The 25,944-nt window shown below is 41.7% G+C and overlaps 1 protein-coding gene and 1 long non-coding RNA gene across 8 annotated transcripts in view; one reads left to right on the top strand and one right to left on the bottom strand.

Moving 5' to 3' along the window:
• KCND3 (potassium voltage-gated channel subfamily D member 3) overlaps positions 1–22,961 on the top strand; it is a 278,188-nt gene extending 255,227 nt beyond the window's left edge. For 3 of the 6 annotated variants that reach the window (XM_081864939.1, XM_081864940.1, XM_081864941.1), the window contains exons 5-9: positions 1,735–1,836; positions 1,962–2,054; positions 5,077–5,133; positions 9,377–9,624; positions 15,290–22,961. In XM_081864939.1, the coding sequence (XP_081721065.1) occupies positions 1,735–1,836; positions 1,962–2,054; positions 5,077–5,133; positions 9,377–9,624; positions 15,290–15,491 (702 nt within the window). In that variant the 3' untranslated portion in view covers positions 15,492–22,961. The remainder of the gene's footprint in view (positions 1–1,734; positions 1,837–1,961; positions 2,055–5,076; positions 5,134–9,376; positions 9,625–15,289) is intronic. The other 3 variants (XM_081864942.1, XM_081864943.1, XM_081864944.1) reach the window with 3 other exon arrangements.
• LOC309343495 lies at positions 1,842–12,762 on the bottom strand. Of its 2 annotated transcripts, none has more exons than XR_014157310.1 (3): positions 10,751–11,349; positions 4,585–4,699; positions 1,842–1,965 (listed from the first exon to the last, which is right to left on the bottom strand). It is a non-coding gene; the product is annotated as an uncharacterized lncRNA (long non-coding RNA). The 2 variants fall into 2 exon arrangements; XR_014157311.1 differs by lacking the exon at positions 1,842–1,965 and adding an exon at positions 12,719–12,762 and having other exon boundaries at positions 2,817–4,699; positions 10,751–10,825.
• Positions 22,962–25,944: the final 2,983 nt, after the last annotated feature.

Below are 25,944 nucleotides of genomic sequence, written 5' to 3' on the forward strand. Positions count from 1 at the left end.
CGTTGGCACAGCTGTGTGGCAAATGAGGACCAGTTACTTTTTCTGCAAGTAACCTCTGCTTCCCGTAAATTACAACACTTCTGTGTAGAAAAGAATAGTTGATGTGGAGATTTTTCCATTCTCTTTGCATGAATCAACCACTTCTCATTTCCTTTCCCACCTCACTGCATACCATGCAACATGGATTAAATAGTTTATGTTTTACTTTCATGTTGTAAATAAGAAGGCAGAGAACTAGCCTAATGGCATATGCAAAGCCAAATCAGTGATGTACTTAGGGAGTTTTAGACTCTGGACTTAATGGCTTTATAGGGGAGCCCACTTAAGAAGTGAGTATGCATTATTTCAAAGTGTAATAAACCAGTACTTTGGGGGACCCTCTGCTTGTTATGCCCTGAGGTCACCACTAACCCATGGATAATGGGTATTGTTTTGGATAATGATATTGTTGGGGATGCACATGGTTCATTCTCCTCTGTAACATGGCAAGTGATCATGGGGCGCACCTTCTGACATGTCTTGGAAGCCAAAAAAGGAGAGACAAAGCCTTGAAACGATGCTCAAATGATTTTTTTACATGTGAAATATATACAATGCATTTTGGTGTACCATAATCTTCCGCTTATTGTACCAACTCACTGTAAAAATCACACTCTATTATTCCCTCCCCCAGCTTAGGCGGTGAGAGGGACAGCACTTTTTGCCTCCAGTCCCCTGACCTGAAAGTGAACCGTGGAGGTCAGCTGCAAAACATTTTAGCAAGGAGGGGGGCTGCATTTGGCTCCTAGTTGCTGCCTCCATTCAGTTCTTCTGATGATTCTTGGGCTGCACGCACCTGCCCACCTTTCAGAGCCAGTGTAGGAAATGTTCTGGTTACCACTTAATTAGGGCCATGTAGGATTTTCTTCCTGGAGGTCCTGGTTGGCCTTGGACATGGCAAACTTTTTGCCTACTTCACTCTGGCTTAGTTTTGGTAGCTTCCCCACATTTCCATTTGGTGGACATAGCATGGGGTTGAGTTATTTGGGAGAGATGAGCACTTTGAGGCACCTTCTAGAAGACGAAGGGGTTCTTCCTCATACCTGCCCACCAATGCCTCATGGCTGGAGAACCGGGGGGGGGGGGGGACAGAGCCTTGCTTGATGACTGGCCTGCTCAACCACTCACTGCCATGTGGCTGGAGGGGGCATGAGAAGGTCAGAATTCCCTTGGCGCAGCTAACAAGCTGGCAAAGAAAAGCTAGGAATAGGGCATTAACTGACAAGGGAGCTCACACAAAATTCCAAGAATTAGGTTACAGGTTCCTGTGCCTAGGATTCATAAGAGGCCACACAGTTTGGACCTTGTTAGAATAGCAGAGTTACCTGTTTGCATATTCCAAAACTTCATGTCTGGTCCCTTGTTACGAGATGGATGTGATTCTTGCCCTCGAGAAGGTGATACAGGAACATAGGAAGCTGCCCAGTCAGGCGACTGGGCCATCTAGCTCAGCAGTGCCCATGCTGACTGGTAGCAGCTCTCCAGGTTTTGAGGCAGGGAATCTGTCCCAACCCTACCTGGAGATGGCAGAGGTTGATCATGAGACCTTCTGCATGCAAGGCAGATGCTACACCACTAAGCCAAAATGTGTTGGCCACATTTCATCACAAATAAATTTGTTGAGCATCAATCACGTTAAGACCCCCGCCACCATCACCAACTCTCTCTTTTTCTCTCACTTTCTCTGGCTTACAGTCCTCTTGGTACTGCTCTTCTCCATTTTTGGTTCAGCAACATGGCTTGGGCCAGAACTGGGTGGAAGGATTAGGGCCTCTTCTCACACTACAATTTAACAAGGTGGGGGCGCTTTTCACGTCTTTTTCCTCGCTCATCTTTTCCATTCTGCATTTTCAGATGCAGACCTGATTGCCTTTTTCTCTGTGCCAGCGGTCTCATTGCAAATGCCTTTTCTCTCTGTTTAGGGATCTATGAAAGATGAACACAACATCAGCAAAGCCACTTCTATAATTGAAAGTCAGCATCACCACCTACTGCACTGCTTGGAAAAAACAACTGTAAGTAGCAACAGGAAGCCTTCTAACTTTGAATCTCACACTCTTGGGGGTGATTTCAATTGAAGAAGATGCAGGGATACCACAAAGTAAACAACACAAATACATAGATTTATGTACCCTGGGAGACATAAAAATATGTTATTAACAGTTGATGGGATGTGCTAAATATTTTATACATGCCTTAGTTCCAGCACCATGTTTTTTTAAAAAAATGTGTTGCACCAAGCAACCCAACAGGTAGCTTCTCTCAGGACTCAACATGTCTTTTTGCTTTGTTGACCTTCAGACGCTTTCCTTTTAAAAAGCACCAAAGTCTGATGCCTAGCAAAATATTGCCACCGAGAATTAAAGGCAGAGATGCTCAGGGTTTGCCCTTACTAGTAGTTGGCTTTGGGTTGGTGCCAACTTGAGATGCCTGCTGTGCACACCTGTCTTGCACTGCCTACAAGTTGTTGGATTATACCCAGGAATCAAAGCAGCATGGCATACTCCCAGGTGAAAGCTGTACTGCTCAGAAGATGGGCAAGGCTTCCATTTCAACTACTGCATACTACAGTGAAAAGTGTACAGCAGCCCTGGGAATAGAATGATGTGACAGTTGCCTGAGACCTGCACATAAAAGCAGTCTTCTATGCAGGTAGCCAATGCAAGAATGAGCCTCACAATGCACATCCCCGTTCAGTTGTTACACGTGGCTACTTGGCCACAACTAAAGCTGCATTGGGACCCGTATCTGTGTTGTCTTTACCCCTTCGACACCACTTCTTCAGAACATTAGATTATTATCCATCTCCAGCTGCCTGTGCCTCTGTTTCTGCAGTGCAGCAGCAGACCACCCTAAACACAGGCAGCGTATGGGAGAAAAGCAGATACCTTTTCCCATAGGGAAACTCAAGGGCGGGTGCAGAATGCACAGCCCATGTTGATCTTGCTGTCGTTCCCGCCAGCTGTAGGAGCAGGTAGAAGGCACCACATCCAGAGGCATGGCACATATGGACTGCAGAGACTAATGTGTTGCATGAGCATGTTCAACGCCCCCACCCAAGAAATAAGCACTATCAATATGCCTTGGGTAATATCTCCATGATGAGACATTTATTCATAAACAAGCATCACTGTGCATTTGTGTCATATTCATTTGAGAAGGAGGGGGGCGGAATAAGGCTAAAGGATGAAGTTTGCTATCCCTGCTATCAAATGGATAAACAGAGATCCAGTCTGGTATGGGAGTAAACAGAGTGTTGGAAGTAGAGTGAAGAGATCTCAATTCAGATTCTCCCACAGCCACGAATCTTGCTGGGTGGCCTTACACAAATTACCTACCTCACAAGGTCATTGTGGGGAGTGAAATGTAGGTATCTTTATGTATGCTGCCTTGGACACTATAGAGAAAATAAGGAGCTGGAACAGTGGTGAAGAAATAGGAGCACTGTTTATGCAAATACTATTCAGAGAACAAATGTGTGTAGAATCAACATGGGGAAAGGGGCACAATAAACTGATATATTATTCCATTTATATTGCCTCCTTCCTCCCAGTGGAGCCCAGGGCAACAAACAAGTGACAAAATAATTTAAACACCTTAAAACAATTCCAATACAGACGCAGACTGGGAAATCTCAGTATTGCAATTTAAAAAGCTTGTTAAAAGAGGAAAGTCTTAGGCACCAAAAGTCAAGAGATGGTGCCTGCCTATTATTTAAGAGGAGGAAATTCCAAATTGCAGACGTCACCACACTTAATGCCCAATTCCTGCATTAACCAACCTCTTCAACCTGGGCATCGATTGGGTCATGTATGTACATAAGCTCTGTTCAGAGGGCACAAACCACTCCTGTCCCCTGCATTGATTCTACATATATTTGTTGCCTGAAAAGAACATCAGTCTCAACAATGATGTGAAGCTACTGAAGGGATTGCCATTGGGTCAACGTTAGTATAATAATAAACAGAGGAGGGGGGAAATAGGAAAAAGAGTTTCTAGTGCCTTTAAAGCCGACTGGTTAAAGAAGCAATTAATGACCAAGATATATATGAACTAAGCTGATAGGAAATATAATAAATTATTTCCCATCTATCCTCCAAGCTGAGATCCTAATGTAAATATGTATAATGCTTTGTCAGAAAGCGGGGGGCAGGGGTTGGAATCAGATGTGGCTCATTGCAACTTTGATCAGTGATAAATGGCTATTTGGTTATAGGAAGGGGTATGCTACTGACCTAAACCATCCATCATTTTCAACACAGAAGTTGTCATCCACAGACTGACATGCAGCATGTTTGGTGTATGTTTTTCAGTGCACCCATCACAACAGTTCAGTCAGCATTTGTGCTGAAAAAGCATGTCTTTCCATCATACCTACTTAATCAATCAAGAAAGCATTGCACTAACAAAAGAAATTGTTGTGATAATTTATGGATTGTTGAAACACCAAAGCGTCATTCTACAATGGTACAAAGTTGTCAGCGAAATGAGGAATGACCTACACATAAAAAGAGTTTTACCAACAGTTTTGAAAGGGTAATTCACCTTTTCCTCAAACCAGAAATCAGATTCATTGTATCACCTACGCCTGTTGAAATTCAGTGTCATTCTAAGCTGTGGTTAATTATCTCCAAACTCAGGCAATTGCTCAAAACAAAACCTGTAAAATAAACAAAGATAAAGCAAAGAAATAAATTCAAGAGCCATACCCCTTATTTTGTATCACAATACATCCCATATTTTCTTCAGCAGCACTACTTATTTTACTCTAATTCAGCTCTATGGCTTTTAGTTGCTCAGGTGCTGCCATCTGGGGGTGCTTCAGATAAATGGCTTATAATATTTTATTCTGGGCCACTTGGCTCTCAAAGGAAGCCCAAGCATCTTATTGGTGTAATGTGAAATGTGTTAAAGGAAATGGTCATATTGCCCATTCAAACTTGTGTGATGCCACGTGGAATGCTGGGAGTTGATTTTGGAATGCTGGGATGGACAATCAATGGTGTTTTTATCTTTTGTTGACATGTTGTCCTGTAGGGATTGTCCTATCTTGGGGATGATCCCCTGTTATCTGTACGAACTTCCACCTTCAAGGTATTTCCTTCTTAATTCAATCCATTTGCTGCAGTCTCTGTGCCATGTCTTCAGTGTTGTTTCCTTCCTTGTTGTTGATCCCGTTTTTAGCAGATTGTGCATGCTGGTGCTCTTTTGCTCTCTGGTGGCTTCCAGTGTTATTAAGACTGTCAAATGGAAAACAGCTTTATCTGTTTTTTCCCCCACCCTTTCTAGCTCAAAAAAGGAATATGCTAAATATGAATGTTAAGTTATCTGCCCTTTGTGGTTGTGGGAGTTGTGTATGTTCTGAGGTCTTATCCTTTCTCGCTCCTGTGTTAAGTACAAGACACCACTCATCTCTCCTCTGTTTTGTGCGATGTATATTTCCCTGATCTGGCTAAAATTGTTATTCTAGGTTACACAACATTACATTTCTAGAGTATTCTTCACGCATTATGGGAGTAGCGTGGAAACTGCTGTCAAAACATTCAAAAGCCTGGTGCCTCGTGGGTGCTGCCAATCACTGTCCCACAGGATTATCTCCTTTGATCTTGGCCAGGTGTCGAGTACCTGGGAAGACCTGCCGGCATGACCCTACCCATATACTAACAGGCTTTTAAAGATTATGATAGTCCCACAGAATAAAGTTGCAGGTAAAAAGGTCCTGTGACATATGAAGGGCCCCTCTTTCCTGGAATTGGAGTCCTAGGTGGAAGCTTTCTCACAAGTTGTCTTCCTACCTGAAAGCACAGAATGACAGCTCTGTGCTATTCAGCTGGGTTGATTATAAAATATCTGCATCACCTTTCCCCTAACCATGTCGTTCTCCCTAACATTTGCCATCCTAACCGCTTTGCTTAGGTCTATCTCTGCTTCATAATGTTAAATCAGGAAGGTCATGATAAAATCAAGATACTTATGCTCCTGCCAGACAGCTAACATGTCTTTGTCCTTCTGTGGTAAACTACAAGCAGAATTGCACATGGCTTTCTGCACTACTGGGATTGTTAAGCTCCTTCAATGTGTACATTCTATGTTCCTTCTACACCAGTGGACATGGCATAGCTGCTGAGGGTAAGGCCATTTGAAGCTCAGCACACATTCGGTATAACTTTGTGGTGGGTATTATTTTATGACCCTTATTGATTGATTTATTATGCATATTAAAATTATCAGTAAAACGTTTTTCCAGTGGGGGAAAATATATAGATATAGATATAGCAGTATAGCCACCATAATGTTAAATTTTGTATAATGGTGGAGTCCCTAAGATGGTTGGATGTCATATGGCAGGCATGACCAACAGGTAGATCGTGATCTACAGGTAGATTATGGGGTGTTCCTGGTAGATCCTGGTTGATCTCTGGCCTCTCAGCAATCTCCTTACAAAAAAGCAAAAAACAACAACCCAACTTTGGCTTACTAAAAGAAAGCTCCACAACTTTGGGTAGATCACTGCCAGTCTTTTTATGACAATGGATAGATCACTGCCAGGTTTTTTTATACTGTGAGTAGATCGCAGTCTATCGGGAGTTGGATGTCCCTGTCATATGGTAACCTCCTTCCAGCAACTCCTGCAGTCTAGCTGGTGCCAAATGTATTGCTCTACTTTCCTTTGGACATCAGAGGGGCCAAGGAGGGGGTCTTGTTCTCTGGGCAACACTGGATATCCATGCACACTGCCCAGGCTTGCGCCTCAAGGAGTTGACTTTGGTTCTGTTAACGCAGCAAAAACAACATGGAAGGAAGCAGTGGCAAGTTACTGGTCTCTGCAGCCACAGCAGGTGCTGTGATTCTCCAGCAGTTTGACTTCACCCCGAGGTGCACCCCATTGTATCTCAAGACAGATGGATGCCAACAATAACGATGCTGCAGGACCATAATACTTTACAAAAAGAATGCAGATTTTAGGAAAATCATTTTTTCAAAAAAGCTTTTACCCTCTGCCATGACTAAGGGTTGTAACCACAACATTATAGCATTATGGGGTGGGGGGTTTTTAACAAGAAAAAACACACTACGGATAGAAACAAAAATTATGCCCACGTCATAAAATGTACCCATCACAAATGTTATAAGTGCTGAGCTGTGATTAAGTTCACTTTCCTGATATCTCGCTGCCTATGTAAAAACCACACCTGTTGAAAAATATGGCACATTAGGCAGCTATGCCCATGGAGGTTGTGTTCTAAATAAAGATGGACTTTCTTCAGTCTGAGAAAGATGGATACACCACAGGGAAATTCATGATGAGAATAATTGGATAACGGTATTGTGTGGATTCCCCTAAAAAGTGAGTGAGTGAAGCATGACAATTCTTTACTAAATGCCTATGGTTGTATCAAGTGTTCATAATGCTCAGAGTATACCTATTGAAATGAATGGACATGAATGAGGTCCACCAATTTCAAGGGATCTACTCTAAGTAAAAAATAATTGTCTACAGCATCTAAAGTTGGGGTATGTCTGCATCAGCGCTGCTTGTTGCATTGCTTTTCATTTTAATTTGCTGCTGGGGGTACAACCTGCACAGGTTTCCTTTTCTTCAAGCTCAAAAAAATAAATAAATTCATGCAAAGGAGGTGGTTGGCATATGATGCACATTTGCCAGTTTGTATTCCACTTCTTGGCCTTCTTGCTAGTCTTTGTCTTGCCCTTTATCACTTACTAGTTTCTTTTCTATAATGGTAAAATTGCACCATATGCCAGCATTCCTCTCTACCTTATTTAATTTCATCTGCGAACTTCTTTTAGTAGAACCTAAACCTGAGTGCTTTGCAATCCTCGCTTGAGATTCCTCCTCGCCTATTTGGGACAAATTGCATCAAATTTAGAGATGTGCATAAAGGCGAAAAAGTGCTGATTCTATGTTTATTCACATTTTAATAAACAATTCTCTGAGGAGTAAGTCCTTCTGTAGGAGGGGGTGCTCAAACCCATAAATGACAGAAACGAAATGAAGCGAATGAAATGTGACAAGAGTTTTGGTCTGGGGAAATGAGTGTAGTCCCACAAGTAATCTTCAAACATTTTCCACACATATGTGCTTCCTCTTCTCTCAGACTTGAAAAAAGTTAGACACAACTCCACCCTACAGCTCCAGAAACAAGATTAATGGGGGGGGGGGAGAGATAGCAATGCATCTTGGGTAATTGGATGCATATTCACAAAAACTTGCTAATTTCTCGTCCAATAAGGTAAGAGACCTTTCTTCAAATTTATCTTGGAAAGATTTATCATGGAACTTTTCACATGAAGTACTCTTAATTATTTTGGGTTGTATCCAAATTCTGGTCCTATTCAGAGCAGACCCAATGAGATTAATGGACTAACTTAGTTGGGTACAAGCTTTATATTAATTAATTAATTAATTAATTAATTTCAGGATTTTTATCCTGCCCAACAACATTAATATCTGTAGACAACTTATAAGGCATAGGAGATGGAGGAAGACACAAATAGGAGTAGTTCTTAGCAGTGACAAGATCACAACCAGATGATCTTATACACCCTTGAGGAATTCAGTCATACTAGATATGATCATCATGCCATTAGCTCTGGCACAGACACTCCTGTTGCTGAATACATTTGAGCACTGAACAAAATCCTGAATGTCTGTTTATAGGCTTATTTTTGAAGCATAGTAAACCCAAAACATATCTAAAAACTCAATCAATATCAGTTTTGCGGACTCAGGTACTGCCAAGAGAAGGAAGTTCCACAGTCAAGGGGCAGCCCTCAAGGACATTTCTATTTGGGGTTCCTCATACAATTATGGCTGCGAAGTTAATCCATAATGAAAAAAGCTCTCTCAGCCAGTATCTGGGTATAAACTGGTTGGATAAGAAGGGCACATATGTGTTCAAAAAGCAGGTTTCCTTGGGAAAATAAGCAGAAATCAAATGCATTTCAGATATTACCTGAAGGACCACTGAGCAAATGCATAAGTGTCTTCCACCTTTAGCTACAATGGCAGCACTTCCTGTCAATGCCTGAGAAGGAACGTGAGCAGAAAAAAAAATATGTTGGCTGTAGATATACAGCTGGAGCACATTTCCATCTGCAAGTGTCCTTTTCAACATTACAGGAAGTGCCACCAGCCAAATGCTGAAGAGCCAATTGGCTTCTCAAAAGAGAGTTATGTCATGGTTCCCCAAAGCAAGACTGAACAGAATATGCAAAGGTCCTTGTTTGAAAGTTTAGTCGCCTTCTGGGTGGTGGCGGTGGTTGTTTAAAGTACTCTCAGGAAGTTCCTGACATTTGCTAACGTTCTCCCTGACAGAACCATGAGTTCATTGACGAGCAGATGTTTGAGCAGAACTGCCTGGAGAGCTCGATGCAGAATTACCCGTCCAGCCGCAGCCCCTCCCTTTCGAGCCACCAAGGCCTGAGCACCTCCTGCTGTTCCCGCCGCAGCAAGAAGACAACCCACCTCCCTAATTCCAGTGTGCCAGCGACCCGGCTGCGGAGCATGCAAGAGCTCAGCACCATACACATCCAGTGCAGTGAGCAGCCCTCACTTACAACAAGGTATAGTAGGAGGAACCCCTTGGTCTAGGAAAGAGGGTTTTAGCAGACATGTCTCTGAGCCCAAGCAGGGACAAGTTCATTCAGGCAGTGTGTTGAGCTGGCGTCCGGGATGCTTTTCCTGTAGTCTTATTGGAGTTCACCGATTGGGTCTGTGTTGCTCCCGGACAGGAGGAAGGAAGTCAAATGACACCGAGGGTTGGTTCAGAGAAAGAGTTCTTTATTTCTGCTCTCCGGAGCAGCAGAAAGGCACTTGCATGGTCAGTCCACAGCAAATCCAAAGAAATGAGAAATTTCATGCAGTATATATATCCTCCAGGCACCCTCTCCCCCCTCCCCAGGAATCCAGCCACGTCAGCTTATGCATGCAGGTTGACATCACACATGGTCCTGCTCTGGTTACTCTTAACCATAAAAGGGTTTTCCTTTCTGTACTTCTGACCATAAAAGGGTATTCCTTCCTGTACTTCTGACCATAAAAGGTTATTCCTGTTCTTACACTCTTATCTTGGAGCAAGAGGTCACCAACTCCAAGAACACACTCTGGCGCTGTTCCCAGAGTAGGTCTGTGCGCCAGGACGTAAGACCTAGACATGTCATCCCTACTCCAGTAGAACAGCCAAGATCATCCTTGCCATCACAAACTGATAAAGGAGAGGGCTCTGAGCACTTGTTTATACATTGACTCAGAGCTAAAGTTAATGGATTTTAGCTAAGGAAAAATAGGGATTTTGGTGGCCGTTTAAAACTGCCTGCACAGTCAGTTTTTGGGTTTGGGAAACCCATTCCTTCATTCCCATGCCACAAGTGCTGCATAGCAGAGCTGAAATGAAATTTAGTGCAAATTGGAAGACATTTTTAAAATCGTGCATGAGGATTTGCACTGCGCATTTTCACATTCTACCAGTGGGGGGTTACAGATACAGAAAATGAGTGTTTGGCACCTCCCTGTGGGGAGGTAGATGTCTCTACTCTCAGCATTACTGTATCATGGCAGTTGCCAGGAAGCAGATGGCTGGTAATGCTAGGATTAAGAATCTACAAATAACCATTTCCCCTAAGCAGTTTCAGGCACCATATAGTAAGCTTTTAAGTGGCTAGCATGTGACACCCAGGCATCTGAATCTACCTTTCTTTGGTGATTTCCGCCATGGACATTCGTAAGGCCCATTCAACATGGCGAAACATCGCAATTTTCTGCCTCCTGAAAAAGGTTCAGAAAGTGAGTCAGATGTGGAGAGTTGCCGTCTGGAATCATATTAAGCATTGCAAGACTATTAAATATACCAACAATTCACTGTGAAATAAACTCTTACATAGGCCAACATGTTGTTGTGTGAATCAGCCTACAGTCAGGGCAGCTTATGTCAAAAGCAAATGAGATCTAGTATAGTGTTTAAGGAGAAAGCAGTCAAGCCTACACTGCTGGAAGAGAAAGATAATTTTAACATACACTTGCCATTGCTGCATAATAAGCAGAAATGAGCAGCTGCAGATCTTATTGCCAGGGAGATGCTGTTCTGGGGGGAAAAATGATACCTGCTAATATTTTCCTGTTATGCAACTATTAAATGAAATGAGGATGGTATATGGGTTAGGCAACTGTTCATACAGGAATAATCTGAAATATATATTGGTTTGATTGTAGATCATATGGTTGTGTTCAGCAGGAAATGGGTGATAACTGAAATTTCTTAATTCCTAAAAATTGAAGTGGCAAAAGAATGTGCTGCATCAATAGGAGTATAGCATCTAGATCAAGGGAAGTAATAGTGCCACTGTATTCTGCTCTGGTCAGACCTCACCTGGAGTACTGTGTCCAGTTCTGGGCACCACAGTTCAAGAAGGACACGGACAAACTGGAACGTGTCCAGAGGAGGGCAACCAAAATGGTCAAAGGCCTGGAAACGATGCCTTATGAGGAATGGCTAAGGGAGCTGGGCATGTTTAGCCTGGAGAAGAGGAGGTTAAGGGGTGATATGATAGCCATGTTCAAATATATAAAAGGATGTCACATAGAGGAGGGAGAAAGGTTGTTTTCTGCTGCTCCAGAGAAGCGGACACAGAGCAATGGTTCCAAACTACAAGAAAGAAGATTCCACCTAAACCTTAGGAAGAACTTCCTGACAGTAAGAGCTGTTCGACAGTGGAATTTGCTGCCAAGGAGTGTGGTGGAGTCTCCTTCTTTGGAGGTCTTTAAGCAGAGGCTTGACAACCATATGTCAGGAGTGCTCTGATGGTGTTTCCTGCTTGGCAGGGGGTTGGACTCGATGGCCCTTGTGGTCTCTTCCAACTCTATGATTCTATGATTCTATGATTCTAAAGTGCAGCAGTGTTGTGAGTGGGTCAATTTCTTCACCCCACGTTTAAGTTGTGTATCTGCTTCAGGTTAAGGACATATAGGATAATACCAAACCGTTCTTTGCACTTTTTTAATGTGGCTCATACTATTTTCTAAGCTTATTCTACCATCTGGACCCTCCCCAACCCAACACTGACACCTGCACAGCACACAGATCCCCTTGGTTTTCTGTCCGAAGACAATTGAACCAGGTTGTTAATTCAACACTGGTGCTAGAAAATAGAATAAAATTAATAATTCTGTGCCCCCTCCTAAAACCACATACAAGTAGTGATGCTACCAGAATGCAAAATTAATCAGCTCTCATGTCAGATTTACTATGCTTACGATTTTCAAATGGATAATGAGCCCTGACTTCAATCCAACAAACTGTTTTCATCATTCAAATGAGAATGATTGCAATTTCTACACCTATGCAAGGGAGCATTCTTAGAATTTTTGCTGCAATATGATGTGACCTGCCAGACCCTTTTCTGAACAAGATAAGAAATGTCCCTGGAAGTGCAATCACATAGCAATGTTTCCAGGGTCTGGTATGGAAAGGGGGAGAAGATGGCTGTCCCATGTCATGATGTGGGGCAGCCATTTGGCTCACAGACTATCTTGTATTATGCAAGTTTACATTTGAAATTACGGTACTTTGAAATCTTATAACAGAGAGAACTCTGAATTGCTGATGTTAGGTTCATAACACGGTGAGCAAATCAGGAGTTGTCTGCAACTCACCTTTCTCACCTTTCTGCCTGGAAACTGGCCTGCAAGGCAGCTAACACTGTAAATAATAATAATAATAATAATAATAATTTATTATTTATACCCCGCCCATCTGGCTGAGTTTCCCCAGCCACTCTGGGCTGCTCCCAATCAGTGTTAAAAACAGTACAGCACAGTTGAAACAGTTAAAAGCCCACACCTATAATAAACACAATAATAACACAATAAAATAACACAATAATAAAATTATTTAAAAGACAGTAATAACCTTATTTTATGAGGACTCTGGGAGGAACCTGTCCTGCCTCCAGCCATCCCCTCCAAGACCAGGTTCCTTTGGTCTTGGCAGCTGCCCTTCCACATTCAACACAGCACAAGGTTAGCTGAATGCAAATGTGCAGAGTAGGAATTTATCCCAGATTGGCTCCAGATTATTCTTTATCTTTTATCTGCTCCATCAGGACAATGGTAGTTAGCATTCATGGGTGATGGGAAGTTAGGTAATAGGATCCTGGCCACAACAGGCAGATCAGAGTGGGGAAAGAGGTGAGAGGGCAATCGCTGGAGAGCACCTAGAGGCACTGAGATGGGGGAGACAGTGGCATAGGAAGGGGGAGTACGGGGAGTGCAGGCCACCCCCAGTGTCATCACTGGGGGGGGGTGACAAAATGGCAAAAATATGTGTTTTAGAAAAAATAACTCCCGCATCCACTTCATGCCCCTTCCTACACCACTGCAGGAGCACTCTGCCCTCGAGTGATTTCCAGAAACCAGAAGCATTGCTGTCTCCAACTTTGCAGACAGAGCACAGCCTTTATGGCTAGTAGCCTTCGACAGCCCTCTTCTCCATGAATCTGCCTAATCCAGAGGTGTAGCAAGGCGAGGCAAGGGGGCACCGGGCGTCACACTTTTCTTTTCTGCAGCTTGTTTGCATTATGCAGCTAGAACTTTGGGGCTCAGGGGAGCAGAAGTAGATATCCCTCTTCAACACAGCTAGAAGTCTGGCCAGAAAGAGTCAAATGCAGACAAGGAGATGGGGTCTTGCTCCTCCATGAATGGAGGGAGGCAAAAGCTTGTTGCCTGCACCCAAAGGTTTGCAAGCTCTGAAGTTCCGTATTTTGGGAAGATTGCCTCCGTAAAATAAAGAAAGCTGTAGCGTCAGTTCAACCTAATGATGTGTGCCTTATTTTGGGTGTGGGTACAACTGGCAACCGTCAAGAGCACTGAACCATTGTAAGGATATACCTGTGATATACCTAGAATGACTGAGGTTTCAGAAGATCCTCTTTGTAAGTCACTCTAAGATTACAGCCAGGGTTTCATACTGAAAGAGTTTTTTGTCTTTGTATTGAAATCCAGATAGGCAGTTGGCTAGAGAGCAACCCTATCATTTCCACTCCATAATTAATCATAGGATGCAACCAGTGCAGCTCTTAATAGGAATGTTTCTAGCTGCCAAGTCCTTAGGACTTCTGCAGAGTGATATTTGAGCCGGGCAAGGAGTAAAGAGACAGAATGGCGGCCAAGTAATCTAGGATGACCTGTAAGGGTAGACATGCTCCAGAAACAAAAGCAGGATTAACCATTAATTGGGCAGAATATTCAACAGCTAGACCCAACAAGATAGGATTCCACGTTGACATTAATCAGTGTGAAGAATGAATCTGTGTTGTTCCCTATTTAGGTTGCTTTTAGATCAGCTATGGGCAATATATGTATTTTTCTTGGCTAGTCCTCAATTACAGGTTGGAGGAGGTCGCAATCTCCCATTTTTACTGTCCAGGTATTTTGGGTGGCAAGGGTTTTTGGGGTTTTTTTAACTGTGCCTTTAATACCTACCTCTTGAGCAGAAACTCACCAGGTGCAGCTTGTCCCAAGATGCATTGATGGGGCAGGCTGCACCAGAGCCTCCAGGCTAAAACCAAAGAACAGAAAGGAGGACCCCAAATGCTGGCTTTTGGAATTTAGACCTGTCTTGCTGACTGCATCCATGCCTTTACTGCCAGTTTATCAAGAAATCTCCCATGTCCCCAAACTAGGCTTGAAGAGGTTCCTAGCTGCATAGAGTCCTTTGCAGCCCACCACCTGGTTTTAGCCTTTAGTCTTTACAACCTCTGAGAAAGACAATATTGCGCGAGGATATCCAACACTTGGAGGAACGCAGGTAGCGCTGTGGGTTAAACCACAGAGCCTAGGACTTGCCAATCAGAAGGTTGGCAGTTCGAATCCCCATGACAGGGTGAGCTCCCGTTGCTCGGTCCCTGCTCCTGTCAACCTAGCAGTTTGAAAGCACGTCAAAGTGCAAGTAGATAAATAGATACCACTCCGGCGGGAAGGTAAACGGCGTTTCCATGCGCTGCTCTGGTTCGCCAGAAGTGGCTTAGTCATGCTGGCCACATGACCCGGAAGCTGTACGCCAGCTCCCTCAGCCAATAAAGCGAGATGAGCGCTGCAACCCCAGAGTCAGTCACGACTGGACCTAATGGTCAGGGGTCCCTTTACCTTTTTATCCAACACTTGTGACAAACAGCTTGCAACTTCTGCTCCTTTTAATCCTCCCCACCCCACCCCCGGCTGTCTTTTGTCTTTTAGTCGATCCAGCCTAAATATGAAATCAGACGATGGGCTGAGACCGAACTGCAAAGCCTCCCAAATAACCACAGCAATCATCAGCATCCCGACGCCTCCAGCACTGACCCCAGAAGGCGAAAGCAGGCCTGCCCCATCCAGCCCCGGCCACTCAACGAACATTACCGCTACGAGCAGCAACATTGTCAAGGTGTCGGCTTTGTAAGGCTGTGTCGGTCAAAGGAGGCTGCTTGGAAGGCCGGCGTTTCTCTCCCTTTCCTCACCTCCATGTTCCTCCTTTGCTGCAAATTGTGCCTAGATGAGTGGCTGGGTGGACAGCTAGACCAACCTGACCGGCATCTAAGAATTAACTGTGGGAGCCTGGCAAGGCAGCTTCCTTCAAACTCACGTTCATGCTGCAGAGTGAGCTCAGAAGAACTGGGAAGCTAGAAGGGGCTGGATGGAAGGAGCTCTCTTTTGTCTGTCAACAAGAAGAAGCAATGTTCCCGGATGTGGGGCATAGAAGAGTTTCCAGAAAGTGGAAGAGACGTCCTGTCATAGCTACAAGAAAGTCAATAAAGAAGCAGAATTATAACACTGTGTATCTCAGCACCTTTTCAATGGTTTTTAATGGATAATATTTATTCATGAGGATATGACTGAAAAAGGTGATTAGAAAAAAAACCGGATTTTGTGATTATTATTATTATTATTATTTCCTTCATGCAGCAGGATCTTTTAATCAACCAAAAGTACACATTTGCTTTCTTTTATAGCTGAAGGTTTTAGGCAAAAAGAAAAAAAGAAAAAAAGCCACCTTGTTACGAGAATTTGGTTTTCATTCTTTTGTGAGTGCGTGTGTGGGTGAGAGCAAGCAAGAGGATTCGTGAAACTTGGCACACTCCGACTACAAAAGATCTGAGCACACTTTCCTGTTTCTGGGCTCAACCCTGCAAAGACGTACCATCTGCATGGTCCACGACAAGCTTTAAGTAGTGCCTGTAGAGCCAGGGGTTCTACTCACTGTGTACCCTTTTCTTGCATGAGTGTGTCTTTGCAGGCTTCAGCCTTTAGTGCGCAGTAGCAAAAATAGAGACCTGCATGCAGTCACACACACACAAGCACCAATAAAACTCTCATTGTGGATGGCATTCTTTCTTAAGACAGGGTTTTGTTTTTTTCTGTAATTGCCTTTTAATTCAACACAAATTGCAGTTGCAAACAGTGTATTTGTCTGCTAATTATTGTATGTGCTGGGGGGGAATATTTGTTGGGGAAAAGACAGGCATTTGTAGTCCACCACAATTTTCTGCTTTTAAAAAAATTATTTTGTTATCACTGGCTTGTAAAGAGTGTGACTAGAATAACCAGTTCTGTATTTTTTAAGAAGTCTAAAGAAGTAAGCCTAGGGGGGATTTTATTTTTTAATCTTGTACACACGAGTTTCAAAGAGGGCAAAATCAGTCAAAACAACTGCGCCAGATGTTCAGAAATACTCTGTAATCTATGCCCATGCTTTCTTTCTTTTTTTCTGTTTTATATGTGTTTATTTAATAGTATTGGAAGTGTCTCCCATTGTATATAGTAGCCAGATAGTCAGTGGAAACTGTCCTTGGTAGGATTACTTCAGGAGCCAACTGTTTTGCATGGACTGATAGTGTGTTTCATTTTGTAATACAGTCCTGTGGCTCTTAGTGACAGTCTCTGGGTTGCATCAGTTTGATGGATAAAGCAATTTAACAATATTTGACTTTCCCTTGTTAAAGCATCATTTCCTGCCAAAGAGGAGGATCGCTTCTAGATTGTTGGGATCTACTTTATATTAGAGTACCATTTCTAAGCAATTTATAAAACACTGTTAATAGATGGTTAAATATGTTTCAAAAATAGTTCACCAATTGTTAAAATACTGTTATACTGTTTAGAAAGCGTAGGACTGTGAGTCATAACCAGCTATAAGGTTTTATACCGATGTTCTCATAATGTACCTCCCCTGGGTGCAAACCTGTGGGACTTCTATCCATGTCAACAAGGCTTACAATAATACAGAGCTCTGTGGATTGTGTTCTTTCGTCACAAATTTTACATGATTTATTAACCTTTTCGGACTCATTTAACCTTTCAATTTTTTCCAAATGTATTTTAGGTTGTGTACCCCATAATGTCTTTTGAAGCTTTGCAGCTTTCAGTTTTGGCAAACCATCACAAAATGTGGCCCAGAATGTTTTTGATCCTGAAATTGTGTTGCTGTGAAAACATGGAGGTTTTGCAAACCCAACATCATGTTCAGAAAAAATATAATAAGCAGCTCCAATTGGGGCGGGGGGAATCGTCTTTATTTTCAGACTTCTATTCTGATTTGCTTTTCGGCATCTAAATTAAAAGCAATTAGTGCTTGGAAGCCACGAAAAGGAATAAAAACAGCTAGTTCTAATGAAATGTAGCTTTCAGCCAAATAAAATTAAAACTTAATGTAACGTATGATCACCTACTAACAACAAACTTGTTTCTTAGTTTATTTCTTTTTTTTTCTCAGATACCTTATAGTGCTATGTTTTTGTTTATTCCAAAACCCCTTCCATCTTCAGCTTTCAAACAAGGAATTTTGGTGCACTGGCCACAGAATCCCTTGCAAGCTCAATCCTAGAAGACAAGAGGTGATGGCAGGTGACAACCAAGCCAGTTAGGTCTACATTGTCCTGCACATACTGAACGTCCACCTTAAAATATTCAACTGTGTCACTGTGTTGTAAGGAAAAAATGGCAATGGTGGACATGTGAACTTGTCCATCATGAAACAGATTCAGGTGGATAGCCGTGTTGATCTGTCATAGTCATAATAAATAACAAGATGAAAGATGAAAAAATCTTTTTTTACTAATTCCAGTGGCACCTTAAAGATCAACTTCCCTGTGGGACCAACTGTTATAACAGTCATCAACAGTTATAAGGTTGAAGCGACCTCTGCTACAGAGTATATGACGAAGTGTGTATTACACACGAAAGCTCATATCTTGAAAGCTTATATTTAGTTGATGTGCCACTGGAATTATTAAAAAATATTTTTTCATCTTTCATCTTGTTATTTATTATCATCATGAAACAGTCTTCTCATCAATAAATTCCCAATAAGCTTCTGAGGAACTGAAGGTTCCAAGGACACAGTTTTTAAAAGCCACTGTTCTAGTAATATGAGACAGGCCTTCATTTACCCCCTAATGTTTGTCCAAGAACCCTTTTTCAATACCACAGTTTAGCCTTGGAACAAGTAAAGGATGTGCCTTTTGAGTGTCTGCAGAGTAGTATCTCTCCCCTATCCCCAGTCCCACACATCTTGGATTAGGGGAAAGGTTTGTGGGCCAGTGGCGAACAAATAAACTTCAGCTCTGGTCCCTCTGATTTCAGAAATTAAGTACTACATTGTCCTCGAGTCCAATCATTCCATTATCTCATGGGTGATCCTGTTTAATTCACTCCAGTGAAAGCAAACTTTTGCCATTTCCCTTGTGAAACTGGTGCACAGTCTATGAGAACTGACCCATAAGAGTCTCTGTGATGCCCAATTTAAACTTTCCTTTGCTTCGTTTAACTTCATCACATCTCATTATACCTCTTGCCTAGTCAATTTGAAGCTTGATCCTTCACTACCCTCGCCATATTGCATTGACTTTTTACATCTGTGCAAAGGGAGGCTAAAATGCAGGGTGTCCTTGCGCATACAGGATATGTCACAGCTCGAGCAGAAACAAACCCTTTTAGTCACAGGATCACAGATTATGTAATTGGTATAAAATGAGAGTGTATATGGGGAGAAGAGCCTGGCTTCATTAAGCCGCAGTCCAATACTAACCAGTCCTTCTATAAAAACTTCTACTCCCATCTCCAATGCAGAGTTGTGGTTCTTATCATGCATGGCCCACAGGATGATATAGAAAAGGACCGCCTCTGGCTCTTCTGCCTCCCTGCACCATGACAAAAGTATCTTTGTTCAGCAGCATTGCAGGGAGGCAGTAGGCAAATGTGGGTCTGCAGTAAGGTTGCGAGGGCTGAGCAAAGCATATAGGAACATAGCAACAAGCACTATGATGCCACTAACCATTGCAATCCATGACCAGTATGAGAAATCACAGCAAGCAGGCCAATACTGAATCATAACTAGTAGTCGCCAGATGAGATGGGGGCCTTGTACCTTTCATATTCTGTAGGAGAAGGCATTTTGGCAAGTGGAGCTTTTCATGCAGTTCTTTATAACTGACCATTCTAGAAGAGTGTGCCTTTACTTCAAGAATTCCATGTTTCTTGGTTTCGTTGTATGGCTCTAGCAAATCAGAACCCCGGAATATTCAAATTTGCAAACTGGAAAATTGGTGTTTGATGGATCAGGATCTTTATTTCAATATTCTGATGTTTTCATAATTTGGTTTTTCTTACAAGCCTCCAAAATAAATTTGTCTGCATCAAACCCACAAATGTAAATGTGGGTTCAATGGTCCCTTGGAAAATTGGTCTAGTCTCTTGGAATGATGGAATATTACTTCTTTTTGCCCATCTATAGCATGACCTTGGCATGTGTGTGGTGCACTTGAGGGAGCACTTGAAAGTCCCAGGCAATATACCTCCTGCAAAGACATACAGAAGTACTAACAGTCTGTATCATCAGCCCCCCCCCCCTCCTCAAGACTTTAAGTTACCATCTTGCATACCATTAGTCTGCTGAAATCACATTGACTTCTACTGGATTTTAGCAGTGTAGCTGTAGGATGTGCAGCCTGTTATTTTAATAATAGTGGGAGGTAAATAATGTCTTTCCTCTGTCAAGGGCACAGGAGAATTACTCCTATGGAAAGGTTCGGAAAGGTGCATGAGTGGAATGCCCCTTCCATATATGCAAGGGTAGAACAGTGGATACTGTCCAATAAACTCCAGCTCCTGGAGTCCCACAATTAAATGAGAAAAAGCAGCAATAGTTCCAAACCTGTTGGTTGTGAAGTAAGATGTGGTTTCTGTGCTACCCATCATTTTGCCCTTCCTAGACGTATCCAGCTATGTGTTTTCTCCTTTGTCTTAGAAAACCAGTGATCTAGTGCATTTTCCATCCCAAACGGGCTCTGAAACATTCATTTCTTCCTGCCACTTAGCAGTTGGCATCACATTTCATATGACTATTACTTTTCATAAGCAGAATTGGACAAAAATATTTCCCTGCATATATGGCATCCTACCATACCAGCATATCACTGCAAACTAAATGCTTGCCATTCACTATTCCTGAAACACATAATCTCACTGCTGTCAGTCAGTATGATCCACAACCTCTCTTCACTTCTGCCAAGAGACCAGTGTGCATGAGAATTTTGAAAGTGTATGGCATTCCCCTGATTTTAGAAAAGGGATGTTCCTGAATATGCGGACATCAATGGGTATATTGGGGCTGATGGATCAGAAACAATGGGCACAATCCAAGTACTTTTAAGTCCCATTGACTTCAATAGATAAATTTAAAAATACAGTATGCTTACCATACCTATTGAAAGCAAAAGTACTTAACTTTGGATTTCAAATCTGACTACCTGAACATTCTCCCTCTGAAATATCATTGCCTTAAATATCATCTTAGAACCTAGGGAATGTGACTTTAGTCTTACATTTTCAAGTAGGGGATTATGGGTCTTTTTACAATATTTGCAACTGTTTTGCTATGTATTGAGAAATAACTAAATAGACAAAATGTTAATCTGACTCAAGTCTCTGAGCCCCAAATCTGATAGTTTCTCTCTCTCTCTCTAAATTCTAACAAACTCTACAGCAGATCGAAAACAGTAGAGCAAATCCAACTGAACTCATTTTTCCATCAACACAAAATAAAAATTCTGTCTTGTGTTTTAATATTTCCACCAAATTTCCATTTCTGAGTTTAAAACCATTAAACAAAGAAGAGGGACATGGAATCACCAAAAAGAGAAAAGCAATAAGAGGATTTTTTTATTTTAAAATTTTGAAGAGTATTTCTTAGATGTACAAAACTTTTCTACAGAAAGGTGTCCTTTTTTTGCAATTGATGTAATTGTATACAGATCTTCGGTTGGTTTGTATTACCCAGGAAAATGAGTTCTTTTTAAATCAGTAGATAATCAACTTATTGTTCTCTTCCCTCTCAAAAACTAGTCAGTCATAGGAAAGTGAACTGTCTCCTTGTAACTCAGGTTTTCAATAGCAATGGCCATAGACAAATGTCACCTCCAGTGAGGTACTCCCTCTAGATTGGTTCAGTGATTAGGGCTACTATCCTCTATACACTTTATGTAGGAGTAAGTCCCATTGAACTGAGTAGGACTTCTGATTAAACATGCTTAGGATTGTGCCGTAAAACTGTTGATCAGAACTTCTGTTCATGACTCACTGTGTCTCCTGGAACAAGCCACTCTGACTTTTTAACGTCTCAGTATATCTACCAATAAGATTCAGGTAGTTTTAGAAATAACTTCCTCTCTAGTTCAGTGCTAAATTTAAGATCATTTGGTTAACTCCATTAAAACTCTTTAATAAGTATACAAAATGTTTTCTGGAGGGGGATGCCAAATAAGATGTCTCATTATTTAGAGCAATTACTAATTGGAGAAGTTAGTTTTTAAGGGAGACAAATTGTTGGAAATATACCAATGGCCGTTAATCAAGATGATCAGCATTTTTTAACTCTTAAGATGGGCACATCTTTTAAATCAAACAATGAGGAACAAAGGGACTCTGTCATTACTCTGTGGTGTTACACTCTGAAGCCTTCAGCTATGACAAATATCAAATAACCAGAGTAAGATCTGCAATTCCTTTAGGCTATAAGGGGAATCATCAAAAGAAGAAATATATCTTTTGTGGATGGTTCCTCATGATGTCAGAGATGCTATGAGAAAAAAGGGGACATGCAGGTCAAGGTGTCTTCATCTCCAAGTCCAGATTGAGTGAATGGACACAAAGATGGAGAAGTCCATTGTCAAGTGGAATTTCAGGAACCACGGGGCTAGATTTACTGTTGACCTAACACAGCACGACAGTTCTTTTGTTTTTCTTGTCTAATTATTGTAGTCATCAGTCATGGGACCAAATGACAAATAATCCTCTAGTCTTGCTTTCAGTCAAAGGTTTCATAATTTTGTGCGTATGTGCGCATATGTGTGTATTGCTTTCTTTTCCTTTGCAGACTAATGCTTGCCACGGCAGGTCAAACAGCCATGCAGCTGAGAGATTAAGAACCGTAGTATATCCTTTTTCTCAGTTCTCTGTTGTTACCATGACTGGAGTTGCAGCTGGCTCCATGGACCAATGAAATATATTACAGAACATGTGTGATGGTATATTTTTGATAAATCAGTGAGACATTCCAATGCAATGGTATTTGCGCTAGAGGTTTTATGTTGTTACCAGAATTCTCTCTCAATTGCATTATTTTCTATTTTCATACACTAAATGGGCTTTGCTTACAAATCATCACAACCGAGACAAAATTGTACTGTACAAAACTGCAGGTAGATTCGTTTCAGAAAAACTTTCTAAAGAATCCTAAGTTTCCTGTTGTCTTCTTTTGAAACTGTAGTGCATATGTTGAAACTTGTATATCATTTACAGTACTGCGTCTTGTGCCACTGCTGTACCTGATGTATCCAATCTGGATTAAATGGAATATGTGCCACAAAGCACTGAACTCTTGCTGTAGATTTCTTTTAACTGGGATCACTAATGAGATTTAAAGCAGCTGATGGCTTTAACAGTAAATCCACTAAGTCTAGCACCATTTCTTACAATGCCCAGACAGAATAGCCCCAGAAGTCCACAAGCAGGGCCAGAAAACAATAGCCTCTCCAACTGTTGCCCTTCCCAACAACTGGTATTCAGCAGTATAGTGCTTAATGTTCTCTAATTAGTCACCATAGCTAATTGCCAGTGATAAGCCTATCCTCCGCCTTTTTTCTAATCTCCTCCTAAAGACCTCTTGGGACAATGAATTCCATCAAACTATACACTTTTCTTAGGCAACAGATTCAGGACAATCAACTTCTTAGGTGTCCAGAGAATAACTTCCTCCTGCTCCCCACCCTCGCTAGGGAACAGGCCCATGCACTCTTTTTGGGAGCATGTGCCAATAGCATCTATACTTACATTTGCAGGGCCACCATAGTGCACAATTAGGGAGGTTGAAAGACTCATTGCTGATATAGGCTTTTTTCCCTTCCTCTAGTACTTCTGCTATTTAAAAATACGCACTAGGGAGCTTGATCAGCCTGTACTAGGGCTGCAATCACTTCAGTCATATCCCCAGGCTACAGCAAGGGTGGGGAACATTTTTAGTCCAGTCCAGACTGTTATCTACCCCCAACCCTTTGTGGGCAGAGCCAAGCACCTGTCAATCACAATACCACAAGGGCATCAGCTGACCTCTTCTGCAGGCAGGTTCCTCATAAACCCTTTAAAGGCATTAGTTTGTACAGTTCTTTGAATAAGGCTTTGCAAGTTTTTCACTGAGCTAGGTTTTACCTGTTACACATCTGGCATCTTATGACATCAGGTATAGGGCATGTGGGCATGACTTGGCCTAATTAGACCCATGGGCCAGAGGTGCCCCACTCTTGGGCTGGAGTTCTTCATTCATATATGCTATAAAATACAGTAAAATGTGTTGCTAGTTGTGTGGAAACCTTCAGACTGCAAAGTTATCCAAAAACTACTCCGAAGTTTTTCCTGTGCAACACCCAACCATGGATGTGGGGATCAGTGCAAGCCTGTGCTGTTTTCTTAATCTTTATACAACACCTAGAAAACTTTTAACACCTAGGCTGTTTAAAAATATGTAATTCTCCCCTATATTTCATAGGCTGCAATTAAAGTACCTGTCATGTGCTACAAACATTATAGTTTACAACTAAATATAAAATGCATCTTCAAAACTGTCACAGACCTGAAAGCTGAAAACAACTACTGAAAGCTATTTGACTCCATTACAATATACTGAAGTACACCTGGCTCTGACTCATTTAATATTCTCACAACTCAAAAAATCCCACATGGAATACAAGGAACAAGAAGCAAAGTATCAAAAAACTTACAGAAGTTTGAACCATTAATAACTGATCAGCAAAGAACATAAATTTAAGTAACAAGAGGAAAACCTGAATGGAGGCTATGACCCAATTGTGATACTTTTAAGAAGTAGAAGAGGTCCAGTATAGACACAGCTGAAAAGTGGATAATCCCAGTATTGCTGCTGAATGAACGAAGAGAGTCAACAGCTTCCAAGGAATTTTCATAATTCAGCAACAGCATTAGTATAGCATTCCTTCTGCATGTTGTAAGTCATATATTCCACTAGGTGGCACCTATTTTTCTGTTTCCATTGTGAAACGCAGATCCGGTAGGATAAAAAGCATGCTTTTATATTAAAAACTAGTTGTTGTGTGTCAAAATGCTACTTCAACAGTTAAGTATCTCAGCACCTCCGTTAAAGGTCTTAGGTAATGCCTTGCTGGAACAGAAAAAGGATACTAGTATAGTATTTGATCCCAACAGCAACCACCTGTTTGTGGAAGCTTGTGGAAGCTCAGAAATAGGATACACAGAGGAGGGTCTTTCACTGTGCAACCCAAGTACAAGCATTCCCAACCTTTATGCGTACAAGGAACTCTTTTTACTGTCAACATATTTTCAAGAATGCCACATGTTAATTGTAATTTTAGGCTCTGTTATTTGGGGGGAGGAATGACAAAAAATTATTATGAACTTAATGTGGTAAAAAAAAACTGCAGGGTGTGAACATTATCAACCTGTGCAGGAACTGAATTAACAAGACAGAGGGGTATGTCTCCCTGTACACCATTACTCATGCATTTACCCAGTCAGTCTCCCATCACATCATGGTTTTGCATAGGATATAGAGCAGCTGAAACAAAGCAGGGCAATTAGCTGCAGTTAATATGCAATTTCATTTCTAATTAAAGTTTTCCCTTATACATGGCAGGCCTGATATTAGTATCCCCTGGAGTGCCATCCAATTATGATAGTTTTTTATATTATTAAATATGTTAAAAATCCTATCACATTGCTGAACCAATCTAGCTCAAAAAGTGTTATTTATACAGTTTTAATTAAGATTTATTTAAATCAGCAACATGTGTTGAGATATGTTTTTTTATTTATGCCACTTCTAAACAGAAGGAAGCACTACAGCTGTAGTACACTAGGAGTCTTGTCGTTTGAAATGGTAATTGAGTAAAAGGAAGTAGGGAGTTGCCAATTATAAAGAGGTAGTAGCTTGCTCGCAGTGGATAAGTCTTTTCTGGAAATTCCCCAGCTTTTCTGGAAATGACCAAGTTGGTCACGCCTTTTTCATGTTTTTTCATAATGATCATGGTATCACAACTTGCCTCCTATCCCACAAACTTTGGGCCAAACATTCTCTGTTAGCCTAAGTTACTGCATTTCTGTGAGGACCTTCAAGACAAATGAAATAAAGACGTTTTGCTGTCCTTAAGAAAGGAAAAACTAAGATTTCAAGTACGTACTTGTTATAGATATGCTGAACTGTACATATACAGAATGCAAACAGAACAATCTTTGGGGCCTTCACAGTAGTCACACCTGCCCTGTGGAACGCCCTCCCATCAGATGTCAAGGTAATAAACAACTGACTTTTA

This window comes from Podarcis erhardii (assembly GCF_964252035.2).
Source record: "Podarcis erhardii genome assembly, chromosome: 6".
In the NCBI taxonomy this organism is placed as follows: domain Eukaryota; kingdom Metazoa; phylum Chordata; class Lepidosauria; order Squamata; family Lacertidae; genus Podarcis; species Podarcis erhardii.